This window comes from Poecile atricapillus, chromosome 1 (genome assembly GCF_030490865.1).
Source record: "Poecile atricapillus isolate bPoeAtr1 chromosome 1, bPoeAtr1.hap1, whole genome shotgun sequence".
In the NCBI taxonomy this organism is placed as follows: domain Eukaryota; kingdom Metazoa; phylum Chordata; class Aves; order Passeriformes; family Paridae; genus Poecile; species Poecile atricapillus.
Window position 1 is genome coordinate 157194460 of NC_081249.1, and position 20498 is coordinate 157214957.

Genomic DNA, 20498 nt, shown 5'->3' on the forward strand with positions numbered 1-20498 from the left:
TGTTATTGAGTCAAAATGTATGTGTTCTCACCTGAGCAACACTCTATGTTCCTATGCTTTTACTGCCATGCAAACGTGGTTAAGGGAGCAATTACACTTGGAGCTGAAGGATGGCTTCATCATCCTTTAATTTTCAATCTAAGAAAATTATAGTTAATTTGCTTGTAAAGAACAAATAGGGCTTATGTGGAGTCATTGTTATTTTATTTCTCTGAGCTTTTTAGCCTATGGAATTTCAGGTGATGTGATTACTTTCAGCAGCTGAAGCATACACTATGGAGTTGGAGTAGTTGCATAATTTGGGTAGAAGCAGTGCACTGGATGTGTTGCCTTATCACAGCAGTGGAGGTGCATTTGTGTTTTCATGCTGTTTGAAACAGCCTGACAGATACATAACTGGTGTGGCTGTGTTTCCCTGCAGGAAACCAACAGGCCCCTCTCAGTCCCCATGTACAGGACTGAATCTTGAAAGGTTGGCACATTTCTGACAGGCCTCTGCATGTTCGGTGCTCATGATAGTTTTTGGTCAGGCTCCAATATCCACACTGTTTGTAGCCTTTATGCTTTTTATTTTTACTGCATGTGCTGTCAGGAAAAACGGTGCTATTTGAAGGTACCTTGAGAAATGTGAGTTGGCTAGGTGAATCAAGTTTCTCTGCTTCAGAGTGGTTTTTTGCCTCCTTTTCTTCATTGAGTCCCTGTTCAGTCTTACTTCTTTCTGTGAAGGCAGCCAAGCAATTGGAATGTTTTTGGCAGAAGACATAGTTGCTGCTTAATTCTATTAGTTGTACTAGTGGTTTTTAAATTTGGCACTGAGTTACTACTTCACATTTTTATGTGCATATAATGTTTTGTGATTTTATTTTTGCTTTGTAGTGGTAAACTCTGGCCTAGGAACTTAGTTCTGTGATAAAAGAAGTCATGATTTGGGGATTTTGGAATTTCAGTATGTTGGCTATACTATACAATGAATTTTGCAAACATAAGCACTGTAGACTCATGTTTCTTGCATAATTTCTGTAGTTAATTTTGGAGCTCTATAGTCACAGTGACATTTTTACAAGTTTGGGGGAGGGATGGATTTTATGGGGCTTGAGGCCAGAACTTTCAGAAAGGTAAAATAACTGAATCGGTGGTCCATTTTTGGTTTACTGAAGGGTGGTGTGCAAACCAATATATATTTAGCCTAATGCCAAATCATCCAGTCGTGTAGTAAACTGAAGAAAATTGAGTGCTCAAGACCAGTAGGGCTCAAAATGCTGTGCACAGGCTGCTGTTGCAGTTTCCTCCCTGTTGGCATTTAGCCTGTCTGCCACATGAGTGGTCTTTGGTTGTGTCTCACTGCTGTTTGGTTGTTGATTGGTCAGGGGCTCTATTGGCCTACCCTGTAAAGCAGAAGGCAGCCTAGTGTTTTTTCTGTTACTGGAATTCCAGTTCTGGTCGGTTTGTTTTGTTGTAATCCTTAGAATAAAAAAAATAGGTAGGCAGAAATTGCGTATCATCCAGTTCAGAATGGGACAATCTCCAAAGTTAGGTTGGGTTGATATATCCAGATGAATTTTACCCACTTCCAGCTGCAGAGATTCTGTAACCTTTCTAAGCAATTAGTTCCAGTGACCTTCCTCACTCTGAAAAATTTTTTCTTACCCATAATTCTGAGTTTTCTGTGTTACAGCTTGTCTCTCTCAGAAGGATCTGTCTCTGCCTTCTCTATATTTGCTCACAAGGCAGCTAAAACCAATAAAATCCCTGTTTAGCCTTTTTTCCTTAAAACCAACTAACCAAACTCTTGCAAACTCCTCATAACTCATATCCTGCAGACCCCTAATCATCTTGAATCACCTGCTAGACTTAGTTCAGGATATCCATGGGCAGGTCAAACCAGATGCAACACTTCAGATATGCCACATAGCGGGGTTTAATGACTTCCCTTTGTCTGTGACTGTGATACTGTCAACAGCATGTAATGCACATGTAGCCCTTACCACTATGTAGTGCTGATTCTACTAAAATACTCCTTTGGTTCCAGATAAGACAACATCTAGTTTAAAATGCACAATTTTTTTCATATCTGTAAAGACTACAGGAATTACAATCTGGTTGTAAAATGTTTAGAAGTGGAGATCTGACTGTCTATAACAATATATAATGTGATACGTAATACTGAGTTTTAAGGCCAGTGAAGAGTTTAACAAAAAAACTGAAGGATGGCTAAATGATTTGGCTGTTCACGCCTGATCAAAGCATGTCATAGTTTCATTATTAGAATGAAAATAATGTTACAGTGTCACAGAAAAAAAGCTGCTTCACAGAATGCACAGCAAGATGAGAAAAGCTGCAGAGAAAAGGAGAGACAGTCTTTGACAAGATTCTCTGCACTTTTCTGTACATTTCAAAGAGGTGGTGGGCAAAGGGAAGGAAGAGGCATGTATTATCAAAGAGAAGACAAAACTAAGGAAAAAGAAAATAATTGGAGGATAAAGGATAGCTAAAAACTGGGAAAGAAGACAACAGAGCAGGCTGAAGATTCTTTAGTAAATAAAATACAATGAAGATTGTTAATGTGAAAATGAGAATACATCAGAGAGCAGAAGAGATAGAGGGCTGTTGATGAGCTAATATGCACATAAACATTTCCTGATGCACAGAGAGAGAATTGAGCCTTGAAGACAGTTTAAGTTAGGGAGAAAAAAATAAAAAGGAAAATACCTATCCTTTATCGAAGTTTAAATTAGGAATAGGTAAAACCGATTATAAACCAGTTGGTTTTATGCATTTTTATGCCTCCTCTCATGCCTTTGTCAAAAGCATGACAAAGACAATAAGTACTCTTTGGCTTACTTTATGCCATCATTAAAAGCACCAGATGCAAATTTTGTAGTGAGAATGTGGAGAAATTTCTGCAGCAACAGAAGAAAATTATCTAAGCCCTATTTAATGTATTTTCTTATTCTTATATTTATGGTTAGTTGAACCCAGCTGCATATGTCTTATCTCCTTTTGGGTCAAGAATCGGCAGGAAAGAAAAGCCAGGAGTTACTACTTCACTCTGCCCTTTGGGAAAATGTTTTTACCAAGCTTCCAGATAATGAAGTTACTTTTATGAACCAAAATCTTGAAGTCTTTTTAGCGATGTGAGAGTTTATAAATTTGAAATAATATTCATGCTGCATTCATCCACTTACAAGGTTAATCTACTTGTATATATTTTTTTATTCTTTTTAAAAGAGACAGAATATTTTGCATTAACTACTTATATTTAAAATTTTTCTATAAAAGTAATAGAACACAATAAAGTAAGTATCTCTGTAATCAAAGTATTTTTCATTTCACAGCTTTTAAGTATCTAACAGATGAGTATTATTCAACTTGTAAAGAATTCTTGAATTTGCTATCTCTGTTATCCCTTGGCTAGTGTTTTATAACTCTCCAAAACTAGTTTTAACTTACTTTGAATTGCCTTAGATTTCTGATATGCTATAGAGTTTCTTAAGATAGAGAGGAAATGTGACTATTTTCGGAGGAGTGTATCATTGAATCAAAACTTGACATCCACCTAGTCTAAGAAAACTGTCTGTTTCTTCCCTGGGGAAGTGCTTTGAGAAGGTAACTGTTTTTTATGTAGAGTACACTCCTAAGTTAAGTTTTTTAGTTTAGTGTGCCCCGAGGCAAAACGTTTCGGTATATTTTAGAAGATCCTGCCAATTTAATTAATCTTATGGGAATAATGCTAAAATTCATTCTTTGTTTCCCTCTTCATAAACTATATGGTACTTTGTCCCTGTACTGTCAATGGCATCTGTTAACTGCATCTATAAGGGGGACAAAAATTGGCTTAGTGCTGTTACAAGGAGCAGTGGAAATTGGTCTCTTGTTCCACCAGAGGTGGGGCAGGTGGGATAGTCCTCTGTATGGAAAATCTCTTCCAAGACTGGAGGATTTTTTGTGAAGAATGGGTGAATTCAGTGGAGAGCAGCAAACGTGTGCATCCTGTCACAGCAGCCAAAGCCATGATTCAGTAGTTGACTTCAAATTCTTTCAAGGCAAGACCAAGGAATAGGGGTTTGCAGTCACTGGGTCTCCATGTAGAGTGGTCCCAACAGTCTTTCTGTTCCTAAGAAAGGACTCAGTAACTGAACTGCAGCCTGGAAGACAGACAGTCCTGCCCAGGGAGAGAAAGAGTTGGCGTTAGTGATGCTGTGGTGCTTTTGAGGGGCTGGAGTTACCGTGGGGTGCTCCTTTGTACAGCATTTATTCTGCAGACACTCAAGAGGTTGGGCTTTTTGCCTCAGAGAGAGGAAATACTGCTACAGCTGTAATAAAAGCCATTTGGAACTACACAAGTAAAACACTGTATGCTTTCTATCTTGCAGCTATATGTTACTTTTATATACCTCTTGTTTTCATTTAATTCCTATGAAGTGTTTATGTTGAATGAATAATTAGAACCAGGATTAGTATGCCATCCTTTTGAATAAGCTGTTAGTTTGTTTAGATTTTTTTTTCTCCTGAAATCCATTCTTATTCTAAGGAACTGAAAGGCAAAATATTTTAATGGTGTTTTTGCAGAATATTTTCCTGAATGGATGAGGAAACAGTCATTCCAGTTAGCACTATATAAAAAAAGTGAAGGCAGTGCAGTGAGCCTAATTTTCCATTTTTGTCTGTCATAGACGTAAATAATTCAAATATGGAAAGAAGTTAACAGTTTGAAACTGGGACTGCATGAGTCTCATAGCATAATATTAGTATTTCCTGCATGTTTCAAACTGACATTCTTAAGAAAAATGTTGGTTTTCCTGAAGTATGAAACATTTAATAGTTAATGCTGTTTTTTACTGGTCTCTTGTGGTAAACTAGAATGTTCATGTGTATGCTTATGTAATTAAGCATTCACTAATTTCTTTCTCATTGGAAAATACTTCTCCAAATCAGCACTCCATATATGAAGATTTAAGATTATATCATCTGTTTGTTTAAGGTAAGCATTAGGACAGGTATTATTATTTTATAATAGAATCTTAATCCCTTGTCTGTGAAGTGTTGATGTTTTCATTGGAGTTAAAATATGTTGCATGTGTACAGGAAGCCTGAAATCTCAGTATGTGGTCCTATCACTTTTAATTATTTGAATCATTAGAACAGCTAATTTTTTGCTTAAGGGTACACCAATGTACCATTGAATCTGTTTTTTAAGGTTTTTTCCAGTTTAATGTCTGAATCCAAATTCATAAAGAGTTGGAAAAATGAGATGTCTGAGCTATAGGATTCACAGGGATTTTATATGAAGCCTATTTAATCAGGATAACACTGTTATTAATATTCATAAAGTCAGCTGGAACACAAATGACAGACTATGGAGCCTAAAATTTTTTACTTGTGAATTTATTAAAAGCAGCTTAAAAAATTAATGGAATTTAAGTAAAGTTGACGAAAATTAAAATCTTATGCTAGCAGAAAAAAATCTATATTAGAACTTTGTCCAAGACCATCTTGCATTGATATCTTTGACAGATTTCATTGGTACTTAAAGAAGAAAGATGCATGAATGGTCATTTAAAAGGATTTAAACACATTGGCACATTAATTTTTACATGAATAATAAGTAGTTTCCAAAAGCAATTAACTTACAGTGTACAAGATTTGAATAGAAAAATAGGACTGTGACATCAAAGGGCAAAGCAAATGTGCAGTACATTTTAAACTTTTAATAATAGGACTTCTTAAAACAATTTTTTCTTTTCTACAGAAAGTAAAGTAATACAAAAGGTATTTGGGTACAGCTTGGGTTTGTTTTGAAATTCACCAAGATCTGGAACAAATAAATATTTTTATGCCAAAGTGCTATCAGTAAAGAACAATTTTAAGGCTTTTACATTGATCAGGTGCTTCTGAATCAGGCTCTCCTGCAGTTTCTCTGTGTGGAAAACAGATATATACTGACCACAGTCTGTGATTTTTCTCCCATATGCGACATTTGGAGGCATTTCTTTTTTTGTGTAGATGGCAAAACCGTTAGGTCTGAGAATTCTTTCATTATTGTACTTAACTATTAATTTTATGTGACTGTTGCATTTTATATTCAACCGATAGAGACATTTTCTTTTTTATTTTCGCTTTCTTTCATGATGTGTTAGTAGTTTTACACTAGCACAAGTTGGATAAATAAATAGTGAATAAAGAAATTAGATTTAAAATTACCTCTAGAGTTTGGGTTATGGTTTCATTTTGTATTTTCAGTTATTTCTCGGTCTACCAGTACATTTTATTTTAATCTTCAGCTTTAATTTCCTCTCATTATTACATAGATTGATTATTAACAGATTGTCTTACAATGAAAGTAAGGATTTAGAATAATTGTATTTATTTTTTTCTGATCATTCCTTGTGTGAAAACCTTAATGGCCACTTCTGATCGTTTTTGAAATGGTGACTTTTAACACTCACCGAATAATGATGGTTCAGATAGTTTTGGTTCTAAAAATACCTTATGTTCAAGGTACCTTCTGTTAAGGTACATCTTCAATGGCAAGTACGTGTTGTGCACAAGTCAGCTACCTATTGCAGCGTTTGTGTTCAGAGAAATCAGTTTAAATACTTAGTGTCTGGAATATTTTGTTGTTCTGTACCCTTTTTTTTTTTTTTTTTAATTATGGGGAAATTAATTTGGTACACCCTAGAGAGCTCCAAAAATCTTTCTGTTTTATCTGTTTTACTTTGCTTGATACTTGACCTTAATCTGATATCAACAGGGTTGTTTGTTTTTTTTATTATTTTCTCTACGTTTAAATGAGAAAATTCCTGTTAGTTAACAGAACCTATTTCACCTTTGGAGACAAAGTCTGTAAAATGAACCTCTTGGCTTCACTCATAATTTTTTCCTGTGCCATAGTCTATTATTTCCGGGAGAGGGCAGCATTTTCCTATATCAGGTGCAGAAAGGCACATGCCCTGCTTAGACTGTCAATGTTTCTTGTAATTACTCCCAGTATATTTGTTGCTTGCTTATGAATTAACTTGCATTTATGGAACTAAATCATTCCAATCATTTAATTACACCTGAGGAGCTGAACTATAATTGCTTGCTTCCAGCTAGGATCTGATATGGCTTGAGCAGTATTAATTTGGTGTTTACTTTTCTGAGTGCTAAAAGCATTAAAATGATTGTGCAATGGGATTACATTTTACTAATTGCTGGCATTCATTAGCTGGGTAAATGGCGAGGAAGAATGACTGTATATTGTGGAGGGATAAAATTATGGTTTTAAATAGTATATTACTAGACACATTAAGGCCCTAAGACATGTTTTAAAATACTCCAGAGGTTATTAAATACCATATTTTCTTCATGTCTTGCTATATGAATATCTTATTAAAATACTGCAATTATTATGAACCTTTTTGTGCAATATGTAGGGAAATGGCTTCATTGACAGGAACCTATTTCTTGATATTAATAACCCTCTATATTTTCAGCTAATCCAAAAGTAAATGAGGAACTTAGGAAAAGATTGCCAACTTCAAATCAACACAGTTACACAGAATTGAAGAAGCATACAGCTTCATTTGAGGGATTCTTTTAAGGGACTCAGTGTTCTGCGACATGAGGTGAACTTTTTATTTTTTTTAAGACCTAAGCATGTCAAATCCTATGCATTTTTCTTATCATGCAGATTTATAGTCAACAAGTGTGAGCTAAATATGTATTTCTTGAATATTTGGCATACGTGTTAATGTTGAATCTTAAGTATTTGTACAATTAATTTTTTATAATTTCAAATACAAAAATGAAATAATCTGCTTTTTTGGTGTGGTATGGGAAAATAATTTTTGCTGCTTTATTATTTAGGATATGTGTCTTGGTATAATTTGCTTGAATTGTAAAATATGTACTTAATTTATTTTTTTTTTAATCTCTTACGTTTTTCAGCACAATGACAACTCTTGAGTGTTTTCATAATCTAGCCACTGTATCTTCAAGGCACATGTAATACATTAATAAATGTAAAAAAAATGTAGCAGGGAAAACATACAAAATAAGTACAACTGCATAGTTAAGGATAAAATTTGTCCTGTGTACAATACTTTTTAAAAAGGTGCTTGAGAGAGTAATAGAATTTGTGGTAAGCTTACTATGTTACCAAGATTACAAACTTAGATTTTCTTGCAATACAGAGAATAATTTTATTTTTTTTTACTACATAAGTGAACATATATTTTAACATCCAAAATGATGCCTGGTAAGCATGACATTTTACTGTAGGTCTTATTTAGGTTTATTTCTTGAAGATCTTTAATTATATGAAAAATTGCAACTGTGTAATTAACGATATTCTGAAGCAGTATACATGCAGGTATTAGGATGCATTATTTAGCTTTTTAGAAAGACCTGCAGATTCAGAGTTGGAGTGGTCATGGGCCGCTTTACCTGTATTTTATCTTGTAAATTAAAGGAAGAGAAAGAATGCTAAAAAGTGAAGTACATGCTGCCATCTGTAATAATTGCCAAAGTGAACAGTCCTTTTGTCTCTAGCAGGACTGCTTGCTGTGATTTGGGCTGTGCTCAGTAATGTGTACTTCCAAGACCAGACTCTAGAAGAAAAAACCAAACTAATAAATATTTCAACAAAGGCATCACATGCAACAGAAAGCTGAACCAAACAATTATAAAAATTAGATGAGTGAAGAAAAAAATATTTTGCTGAGAAATATAATTTTTCATTGAGTGTTAAAGTATGCAGACTTCTTTGTGCTGCTATAAATATTTAAAATAATTTGTTTTGTAAATTTTCTGTCAAATGAAGGCAAAGAATAAGTGTATTATATTGTTTCAAATTTATTTATCTAGAGTTTGTTTTATTTTAGCTCTGAAACCTTCAAGCAAAAACTGGAATCACTGCCAGATCAAACAAGTTCAGGAGAACAAATGGAGAACTGGTCAAAAGGTAGGGACTTTAAAGATATCAGTAAGGAACCTCAGGTGTTGTACCAGTGCTAGGCAGTGACTGGAGTGTGTTTGTTCTTGCTGATATATGACTGACTTTTGAAGAAAGGAAAAAAAAAACCACAACCACATACTGCCCCTTAAAAGTACTTGGAGTATCAGGAGAGCAGCTAAATGAATATAAAGCTTCACCTTTATTTTCTGGATTATTGAAAGTGTTTTTCTATAACTTTCAGAAGTCTTGTTTTAATTTTTATTCTGTACATTGCACTTCACTTTCCAAGTTTTTTTTTAAATTGTTAACAGTGAATCTTAGATTGTCTTAAAGTAATTTTCTTGTCTATTCACTTCTGGCTTGGGTATGATTAAGCCATCTACTAATATTAATGAGTTTCTCATTAGTAGCTCGAGAGAATTTAGACAGTAAGGTAAGGCTTGGAGGTAAAGGTGACCTTGGTTAACTTGGAGCTTCCCCAGTTGATGGAGTTTTCATCTTCATCGGGATGAAAGTATCGTTTTGTATTTTTAATTGGTTGACCAGACATAATTCTTCTCAGATACATTCTTCTATGTTTCATGACAAAAACCTAAGGGAAAAAAAAAACCTACTGAATTTTAGAGTACATTACATGACTGACTGACTTTGTAGAAGAGAATTTTCAGCAGTGGCTTGTGACTAGATTGTGATATGTAGAAGGACAAAGAGGAAAGACATGAAAAAGAGACCTTCACTTTTGGGTGGATTTTTGCTAATAAGTGAGTATGCGTAGCTTAAAAAGTCCAAAACTGAATAGGTGTGTCAACATCAAAATTTCCCTCTATATCAGAGCCTCAGAGCTTCATGTACATTTCCTTTTTTTAAGTTTTATACTATAGATTCTCTCTCAAAAGATAATAAATATCAAGTTTCTCGTGAAGACTTGTTTAGAAGAAAGAAGAAATGCTTCATTTTGTAGATGATGCTTTTCTTCAATATGTAAAGGAATTTCTACCTATATTATGCTGTAAAATAAACTACTTTTAACCCCCTTTTAATTTATGGGGTTTTGAGCTGTTACTGAGTGAAGTTCAAAAGTTTTTGAATCATATATACTGTAAACAAAAATAGTCATGGTGGTGTAAGTTAGTGGAGGATTGTATTCTGACAATTTAAACGTGTAATGGCTTAATCAGATTTAGTATTTTTAGACCTTTAGGGGTCAGCATACCCTAAGAATGGTTCAAAAGGTTAAGTTATCCAAAGTAGGCAAATGAAACTGATTCTCTGTGAAATATTTTCTGTCTGATTGCAATAAATTATGTTCTGCTGCTGCTCAGAGATATTTTTAAAACTGAGTAGTTACTAAGCTTCATATGTATTATTTTTCTGATGCATTAAGTAAATATTTTGTGCTGTTTAGACAGCTGTTTCTTCCAGGCTAACACTTACGGATTCATGTATCCAACAGAAGTTATTATACAAACAAAAGTAAAATTTATACACTTTTCTTTAGCATAAGCATTAATAAGTCATGTAATTCTTTGCACCTTTACTCCTAAGAAAGTTAGAAAAAGGGATTATGGGTAAATCTGTCATCATACTGGTGTGGATGGGGAATTTTTTATTTTTTTTTCTTAGAATTTGATTTGTGTATTGGCTAAATTTCATTCACTTATCATAAAGATAATAGGTCAATTTCAGCAGCAATGTTCAATATGTGCCCTTGGTAGATATTCTGGTGCATTTTCTCACTGTATTACTCAGTCACAGCAACTTTACATTTTCTGTGTAAATGTGTGTGTTGAGGAGTGTACTGTTTTGTGTCCTGCTTGCTCTGGCATGTTCGTAGATTTCTTTTGTGCTGTTGGTACTGTACCGTATTTAGATGTTTTCTTGTAACTTGGGAGTTTAAAAGCTGAGTTTAGAATAACAGTATAATGATTTAATTTTTTAGTAGCATAATGAAATACAAGATTAAATTTAATCTGACTAGATGAAAATTCAGCCAAGCAATGAGAATTTTAAAAAACAGAAAAAACAGATACAGAGAAGTGGTAGGTTTATGGCGGTTATGTGGGATAATGTGTAACCTGGTAATAGATGTTATAAAATAAAATACTTAAAAGAAAGGTAGTGTTTAAGAGGACTGTATCTGAAGTGTTTGATAGGTGAGATATTCTTTTTAACTTTCCGAGTTGTTTGGAGTATAGTATCCCTGTGTGGATTGAAGGCTTTGTCACTTTCCTCTTTCAAGGAAGAATTAGAGAACAGTTTGTGTGCAAGGCTTGTTATTTTGTGTTTGTATCTAGTTTAAATGTACTCTTTCTCTTGTTTTTAATAGAAGGTTAATACCTTTTTTCATTTCCCTCTAAGGACACTTGAGAGAATGTACTAGGAACATTGGCAGCAGACCAGTGAGGACTGTGCCACTTAGAAATTAAAAAATATTCAGGACCCAAGCTAGAAAGACTAGAATAGTATTCAATTATAAAAATAAACTTGTATTGGCAAATAGGTGCATATCTTTGCATTGCAGTGATGGTGGGTGTGGGGAAGCACATTGTGTTGGGGTAGAGTTGTATTACTTCAGGAGGGTTTCCATGCATGATGGGAGCTATGAAAACATTAATCCTGTGAAAACACAAGAGGGAACCTGAAATTGGGTGGTTTCTCTTCTTTATATACATTTAGGACTTGATATGGCAGTTTTCCACAAGCATTACCAGGATAGGAAAGTGGGGAGTGTGTGAATGCTGGAGTTAAATTTGTGTCTTATTTGACTTATGGACCATGTTTGAATAGGTGCAGCAAGACTTCCAAATTATACAGTCTTTAACTATTGTAATGTTTTTGCTTATGTCATATTTATGAGCATCCATGCTTTAAGGACAGGGCAGAAATTAGGAGAAGTCTTAGAATTTTAAGTAGTGTTGGTCAGTTTTGACAATGAATTAGAGTTTCTGCTGACTCCAGAATTAAAAGCATTGTATAATTTTTATTTGTAAGTTGTAAACTAAGGCAAGTTAATAAATTGATAACCTTTAATGGCAAAGTTGCTTTCTTAAAAAGTGGTTATTATGTTTTTCAAGCATTGAAATAAACACATATATATTGCTAAGTCATTACTTGAGGCATACATTGAAATGTAAGTCAGTGAACCGATTTCACCTCTCAGAATTTGATGGCAACTTTTGTTATGATCCATCTAGACACTTGCCATGTTACTTCAAAAGAATGCTTACAGGTTGTAAATATGCTTTAAAATTGTGTGACAGTAAATTAATTCAGAAGAGAATACCTTTAAAGAGATGTGATAATGTAGATTGGAACACAACTGCAGAATCAGCTTTTGCAGGGAAATTTGTAATGGAGGTGTTTTATCTGGTGGGTTTTGGGGTGTTTTACATTCATGGTAATTGAGGAAATGTAGTCAAATGCAAAGGTTAAGTAAAATGAGTAAGTAAAAAATCATATTTTTGTGTAACTTTGACTATCTTATTAGAAGTAGAAAACTTGTCTAGTTGTACAATGGTTTTAATGTAAGTTTTTGCAGATTTGTTTTTGCAATACTAATTACAAGGACTTTTTTGTCTGGAATTTCTATCGTGTGAGTTTGGCGCACACAAAGATGAATGGGTAAAGAAAGCCTTGAGAGTAATATGGCATTGTAAAGGTTTTTCATCTAATGCTCTAGCTGGGAAAAAAAACAGCTAATGGTAAAGGTGCTGCTGGCCTGTTTCTCCAGAATATACCCACTACAGCTGTAAACACTCTCAAGTATATCTAAAGCCCCTCTTTCAAGGCTGTAGCAGAGGCAGAATTAAGCATACTTGTCATAGTGGAGTCTCTTTCTTCTTTTACGTGCCTCAACAGGAGATACTGTGAGCCTGTTCTCCCTCTTCTACCATCTTTTAGCAACAAAGTGCAATTTACTTGGGAAAGAAAGGAGGCCTGGATATTGTAAGGGTGGTTTGTATGCAGAAAAATCTATGTGGTATGCAGAGAGACAGTGTCCTCTGCACCCATCTGGCTCAGCTGCTCAGTGTCTTCAATGTGTGCTGTGCTTTCAGCATCAGACTCACTTTGTGCTGTCAGAGATCTCATTGCCAAGTGTAGTTGCAGGTTTCTCTGAATGATGTAAAAGGCTGAAAAGAGGCTGAGAGGATGAACTTTTATGAGTAAAACCTAGGAAAAGTGGCTAGTAACTGTTGAGCAATACTAAGCATGGAAGATGAAGAAAACCTCTTCCATGGAAGAAGGAATAGTGTGCAGTGGCTTAGAATATAAGAATGAGCTAATGATAAGTGAAAAATCACCCAATATCACTTGGTCTTTCCTGTAAATGCAATCATCCCTTCATGCATACAAGCTCTCATCTGTTCTTTTTCCATTCCATTTCTTTCCTTGTACATTTAGAGTGGTAGAATACAGCACATTTTTAGCCACACTGCATGCAGAAAGACTCCTCATCAGAAGCACAACTGGGTATCCAGTATTTGCCTGACTCACTGCAGTGTTGTGAATATGATTTTGTTGGACCCTTTATGGTACGCTCAAAATGTGTAGGGCGTTATCTGCACTGAGGGCTGCAAGCACTAAGGATGGGGAGAATGCACACCTTGAAGTATTGCACTTTGAATCTTAAGTGTGTAAAGTATGAGCACAGCTAACTTCAGAATGTCTTGAAATGTACTTCAGAGAGAACAGCACTTACTACCACAGTAATTTTTAAGTAGTGCTTCAGAAGGAGCTTTAGAAGACCTTGCACAAGCGCAAGAGGAATTTTGTTATTTTCTTCTTTAGAAACCTTCATTACTTCTATTTTTATAACAGGTAGAATGAGGCTTAAGTTCAGAGCAAAAATATTTTAAAATTATTGTAAGAAAGTTCTTCAGGGAGTGCATTGCTGACTCTAATTTGTGAGTTCACCTGCATCTTTAGTAGAACACCACTGGAGTAAAGGGTGTGGGGCCAAGCTCTCTTCTGGCTACTTTATGCAGAGTGATCTTTCTTTCGTGTCGGACACTTAAAATTGCAGTAGTTTTCTTTACTTCTAATGCTGTAGTTTCCTGGGATTTTGTTTAGAACTCTTAATTCAGTAAAGCCTTAATTGTGTGTGGTAGGGGAGGTTGAGTACATTTGGATAAGAGAATTTTCACTATAATTAATGGCCATTGGGAAACATGACCCTGCCTAGATAAAAGGGAGTTCTGGATCATTAAGATTTAGATAATGAAAGGGGTTATATGTGAAAAGCAATTGTCTGATATGACAATAGCAAAAGACAAATGGGGTGGGAGGGTTTACTTTGTTTTTGGTTGGTTTAGAAAATATAAACACACCATGCTTAGTAAAACTCCAGCAGACACTATGTTTGGAAATTATGTAATGACTCCATATAGGCTGTAATGATATCCTGAAACCCTGTATTTAAACTAACCTGAATTACAATGAGAGATAAACAGAATATTTACCCATCCCTTATGAGCTGCTGCTGATATGTAAATTTATTCTTCTACTTTGCACAAATATACTTTTGAGCTACTGCTTAAACACTTCAAGGTCCTTAGCCAAACAGTTTTAATGATGCCTCCAGTATTATGAAAGTGTGACATTTGATGAATGCCTTGTATAGTTGTGATATCAGGGAAAGTGTAAACAAAAAACGCACATCAAGTCATCGTGCAACACCTAGATAATTTATAATTTTACTGTTTATATCCATCTTGACATTTTTTATCTGCCAAAGGCAGGTTTCATTTGGAATCTTAATCTGAGATTTATTTGGTGGATCTGGAAATCATAGCTAGAGTTCCCACAGGAAATGGTCCATCTACCAACAGATTAAATGGCAGTCCTGCAGTTGTTAAGGGAGCTCTGCATTTAACACACATGCATACTCATTCAGTCAGCACTGTGGAGAAAAATTAAAGTAGTAACCCAGGTTTAGGAACAATGTAGCTAAAAAGTCCCATATTTGCTGAATGACAAAGGGTTATATAGCAGCATTTCATTTTATTATTCGTGCTTGAATTTCTTGTTTGCTTTGTTGAGTCTGCTGACGAATACTAATAAATGCCTGCAACAATCCAGACGAGAGATGCCTGGCAACAAAGCTATGCGGTGGACCTCCCTGATCTTCTCCAGTTCACAACCTGACCTTTTGAAAAATTGGCTGGGCTAAGCTGCAGAATTTGGGTGTAATGGTTATTGTTAACTCCAGCTTTAGGATTTATTAATTTGTGTGATCAAGACTTACCTATACTTCAAAGTTTCAAAAGACCAAACACAATCATCCATCCATTAGAACTAACATTGTGTTTCAGTGAATCCCACTTAGTATCTGCCTAGAGATTCTGCTGTTTTGATGCATTCGGAATATAAAAACGCTTTTTCAACTGTGAGACCAATCCAATGAAAATCTGCTGTCTTCTCAGAGACTAATATTTTAAAATAACAATGTGTTAATGAATTGCAAACGGAGAGTGGAATGCCAAAGGAAATGTCTGATATTTACTCATTAATAAATGCATCACAATTAGCTGCAGTGAATACTAAAATAATGATTGGCCACGTTTTAAAGACTGAGTAGCATTTTTCTATTTTAAATATTCAACAGTTTGTACACAATTGCTGTTTGGATGCAGAAGAGGAGGACAAAAGACTTAGTGAGAGAGACAGGCAAGGGAACATCATTACTAAAATAATCAGAATCCTTGGAGAATTGTAAAAAATTGCCTTTGCCAGAATAACTCCCAACTGTTCTTAATCTCCTTCTCAATTTATTTCTTTATGAAGGGTGTTGCCAGGGTTCCATACAAGTACAGGTGAATACAGAAGCATTCAAAATAACACAGACGTCCCCCAACTTATGTTGCTAAAACAGAATTTTCTGTTCTCTTTAGATTCCTTTAAGGAATAAAAAAAACCTGAACACTTAAACTTCTGAGTTTTGTCTGTATTTTAGCAGACAAAATATTTTCAAGCCTCTTCTTTGTTTTGTATATGTATGTATTATGGGATATAGAGCTAGCAAAAGCATTAATGCATGATATCGCTTTGGTTATTCTTACAGCATTTGCAGTTAAGTTTCTCAACAAAGTTGCAATAAGATTATGTTGTTCTCTTTGTTCAAGTTGGACAACTTAAATGCTTAGCTGTAGCCAGAGATCAAGTATTTGAATTGCATTGTTGTGTTCACCTGACTGATTTCAAAAGCAGTTTTAATTGTTTGGAAGTTCTTTGCATTAGAGTGATACTCAGTGTAATTTAAAAAAGGTCATTGCCTTTATCCTGCCTAATATTGAAATTACAGGAAGTTTGTTTATATTGTACATTGCACATATGTCTTCCAGTATATAAATACTGTAACCTAACCTGTTATGTGAATTAAAATTATCATCATAAAGAAGTATCAAAGGATACTATTTTAGTTACTTAAAATTAATCTTAATTTTTTCATGTAAATGTCAGCTAGCCATTCATAAGTAAGAGTAGTATTTTTTTCCTTGAAGTACAGTAGATATTAGTTTCTAAAACATCTCTGACAGAAAAGAGTAGAACTTGACATCTCTGAGCAGGAGAAAAGAGCAGGGCAGGCCATCCGTGAGGTAGCACTGGCTCCAAGTGTGGATCCAGCGCCTTCAACTTCTGCAGTTTTTCCTTCTGTCATGGTGTCATGGTTTAGGAATGGTATTCTCCAATTTAGCACTCCTACTAAAACCACATGCAGCCCCCCCCCCCCCCCCCCCCCCTTCAATTGGAGCCACAAAAGGTAAAGATCACAGGTTCAGAGAAAAGCAAATTACTGGGAGCAGCAATGAGATAAGAAAACGAACAGTAAAAGCAAAAATACTAATGACAGAGGGTATGTAGGAAAAGAAACAATTCTGGAGAGAACGCACCACAGCACACTCAATAACAGACCACCCTTTCCCCCCAGTAATGATCAATACTGGATGGCTCCCTCCAACACATTTTCTGGATCAGAAGGCACCCTGTCTTCCCAGAAAAGTGTCCTCATGACATGAGGTGGTATAGACTAATGTCTGTGTCCTGGCCATGTCCCCTCCTGACTACTACAAAAATTACCCTGTCATTGCTGGAAACAGGACATTTTCCACCTGATAATCCAAAATTTTTGCCTTCAGGCCTGTTAGTGATTTCGAAAATCCTGGGCAATTGGAGTTCCCTATTCAAGCCCACTCAGGACTGCTGACACTCAAAGAACAGAGCCTTCTGAGAGACTGGAGAAGGTATTCAGCTGTCTAGTTTCTTCTGTCTCAAAGCAGCTATCCCAAAAGCGCAATGATGCTCTTTTGGGTTTTTGAAATACCCTCTCCTGAGGTAATAGAGATCAGGTGGTTATCTCTGGCCCTGCCTCTTCCTCCTGTTCTGCAGGCCCTGTTTCCTCTTTATTCCTCCGTAAGCGAATTGATTTGGCTTTGGATTTCTTCTGTATAGGGGCAACTGCTACTGGCATGGGTTGTTCCCCTTGTTCAACTGCAATTTGAGAGGCCATGGTGCCTGTTTCTACTCCTCCCCTGGAGGGTGTTCTCTAGTATTGAACTTTGTCCAGTAAAGAGTAGCCAGGGCCCAGCACACTGCAATAAATTGCTTCTCTCCTTGTGGAGTTGCCACAGCATTTTCCTTGTGGTACAGCATTCTGTCACTTTAAACAGATTCTTGTATTTGTTCAGGGGTGAGCTGCCAAAATATCGGAGCAGAGAATTTTCCCAAAAACTGGCCCATTCTCTCCCACATTCTATGCCACTTGTGACCATCCACCCTTCAGGGCAGATCTCTGAATGGCCTCCCTAGAAATCTGTCCTCACTCTAAATACGGTGTGGACTGCACTGAGGAGACATGGTAGACTTAGCTACAAGAATATGCTTTCCTTAACATCCAGCAGGAATTCAAAATTCTCAGAAGCTGTTTTAACAGGGCTGAAGGAGGAAGAGGGGGTGACAATCTGGGGAAAGTCATACCCCCTGTTCTTCCCACAGACTGGGTATAATTGTTAATTGACTCCCAGAGCTAGTGACTAAGTAAGGATAGGAGAGATACACTGAATACACATCCCAAATTATCTTCACTGTCCTTGATGTTATGATGTGATAAGCTGATATCCCACAGTACAGCAACAAAGGAATCCTCATCCCTCTCCCTGCTCTGAAAAAGATCATAGTGAGGAGCGTATATGGGAATATATACACGGTTATATCTACGCACCCCTTTGAACAGCCAATACAATATTGTGACTACTGGCTCAGGACCTAACACAACAAATGCTTAGATCAAATTTGTTTCCAACCCCCTCTGGGCAGATCTGTTGAATCTCAACCCTTCATGCCTCACACTGGGCTCCAACTAAAGCTGTCTTGGTTTAGGAATGGTATTCTCCAATTAATTCTTCCATTAAAACCATGTGCCACTCCCTCTCCACCCTCCAGTTTGAGGCACAAAAATCAAAGATCACGGGTTGAGATAAGAGCTATTTACTGGGTACAGCAATGAGATAAGAAACTGAACAGTAACAGCAACAATACTAATGAGAGAGGGAATAAGAAAAGAAACTATTCACACAGAAACCACACCCCCAATCCCCCAAACACCCCTTCCCTGTAATAGGCAATACCAGACAGCTCCCTCTGCCGCATTTTCTGGCCCAGAAGGAATCCCTCCTCCCTGGAAGAAAGCTCATTTTCCCTGTCCCTGGCAATGATGTGAGTTGGTGTAACTTCTGTGTCCTGGCTATGCGCCCTCCTGTCTGCTGCAGAAACAAACCCTGTCCTGGCTGGAGCCAGGACACAGAGATTACTCAATGACCTCAATGCAGTTGCTTCATCACTCTGTGACTTAGTCTCAATGGCTTTAAAATGATTATCACAGCACTTATGTGTCTCCTAAAAAATATCTTAAGGGGATTTGCATAAAAATATTCTTTCCAAGGCTTATTTCAATGAACATCTGTCTTGTTTATCTTAAAGTGAGAGGAGATACCCTATCCCAGAGACAAATTCAGGACCTTTATGAGTAAGAGTTACTTAAAAATAAGTCGGCAGTCCCCATTCTTTTGAGCTGGCCCATGATGCTCTCCACAGAGCTCATGGTCATGTATGGCTGGGGCACTGAACGTACAATGCACCTGACTGCAGATTTCCTCTTTGCTACTTCCAAGGGTTTGGCAGGTAATACATGGTGCTTTGGCTGGGCAGAGTACAGAGAAATAAAAGGAATTAACTTTGTACTACAAATCTACTCTGAGCTCAGTCTTTGCTTGTTATCAGGTTCCTGTGACTGCCATTCTTCCATGCTACAGAAGTGATTTAGTGAGATCTAAGGGTCCTACTGAATAATCACCTTGAAGGTTGCTCAGTTTTCTTTAAACATTAGAAAAAATGCATCATAAAGGGACAGCCATTTGCTCTGAGTTGCAGATTACTTGGTCTCAGTATACTACACTACACTGAAGGGGCCTAAATAATTGCTAACCTAAGTAAATCTGTAGTAAATCCAAAGACAATAAAGCTACACTTTTTCATGTTGTTTGTTTTGGAGAAATCATATATTACGGACCTTGTATTTTTGTACTGAACTTTGTGACTGTTTTCCAGAAACAGGAATTTCCTGAAAATTAGATATAGCACCTTTTCATAGGATTAACTCTGAATTTTTTTTTCATAGATCATGGGAAAGATTAAACAGTGAGGAAATTAGTCAAAAGTAATGAACACCTTTGACATATGCATGTAAATCATGTGTATTGCATCTGTGTTAGCTAAAATATGAATGAAAAAGGAAAATAGAGGCATTCTGAAAATGCGTAAGACCGAAGCCAACTCTTATTACGAGTGCCAGACAATAGGATCAGATTTCTTCCACCAGACAAATTTTGTTTCTTTGCATATTTATGCCTATAAAAGCCTTGAATTTTGTTTCCCACTAGTTTTCAGGATTTATGCCTTTTAATCATTCAGGAAGGGGTAAACTGTTGAACAATCCGAGTCTTTCCAATTTTGTTTCTTTGCATATTTATGCCTACAAAAGCCTTGAATTTTGGTTCCCACTAATTTTCAGGATTTATCCTTTTTAATCATTCAGTAAAGGGTAAATTGTTGAACAGTCTGAGTCTTTCACAGTCATTCTGTTTGGTAGAAGTTCCAGTACTTAAATAGCCGAGTGAATGAATGTTTGTCTTTTGACAAAATGGTTGACTCATTATTTTCAGCTCAAAAAGGAATATTCGGCCATAGTACTAATTTCATTTGCATAGCTTGCGAAGTTAGTGGCCGTCAGGCTAAATTTTTAGTCTTATTATTGTAGGAAATTGCTCTTGGCCGTCTGGGCTATAATCATGCATTTTTTCTTCTTAGTCTAAAGACAAGCACATCTTCAATGTCTGTGGCTTTTATTGTTGGTTTTTTTTTTGTTTGTATAATGTCAAACATTTTGAATTTCAAACAAGAGGGAACCATCCAACATAACTATCTATGCAGGGAACCACCCTGCCCCTATACCAAACTAACCTGTTTCCACTGGAATAATAGGACACGCTTCCTATGGTTTAAATAA

The 20498-nt window shown here is 36.1% G+C and overlaps 1 protein-coding gene across 2 annotated transcripts in view; it reads left to right on the forward strand.

Moving 5' to 3' along the window:
• Positions 1–20498, forward strand: part of MIPOL1 (mirror-image polydactyly 1) — a 183956-nt gene that overhangs the window by 21240 nt on the left and 142218 nt on the right. For both annotated transcript variants that reach the window (XM_058864690.1, XM_058864679.1), the window contains exons 2-4: positions 4936–4981; positions 7476–7607; positions 8865–8944. In XM_058864690.1, the coding sequence (XP_058720673.1) occupies positions 7603–7607; positions 8865–8944 (85 nt within the window). In that variant the 5' untranslated portion in view covers positions 4936–4981; positions 7476–7602. The remainder of the gene's footprint in view (positions 1–4935; positions 4982–7475; positions 7608–8864; positions 8945–20498) is intronic.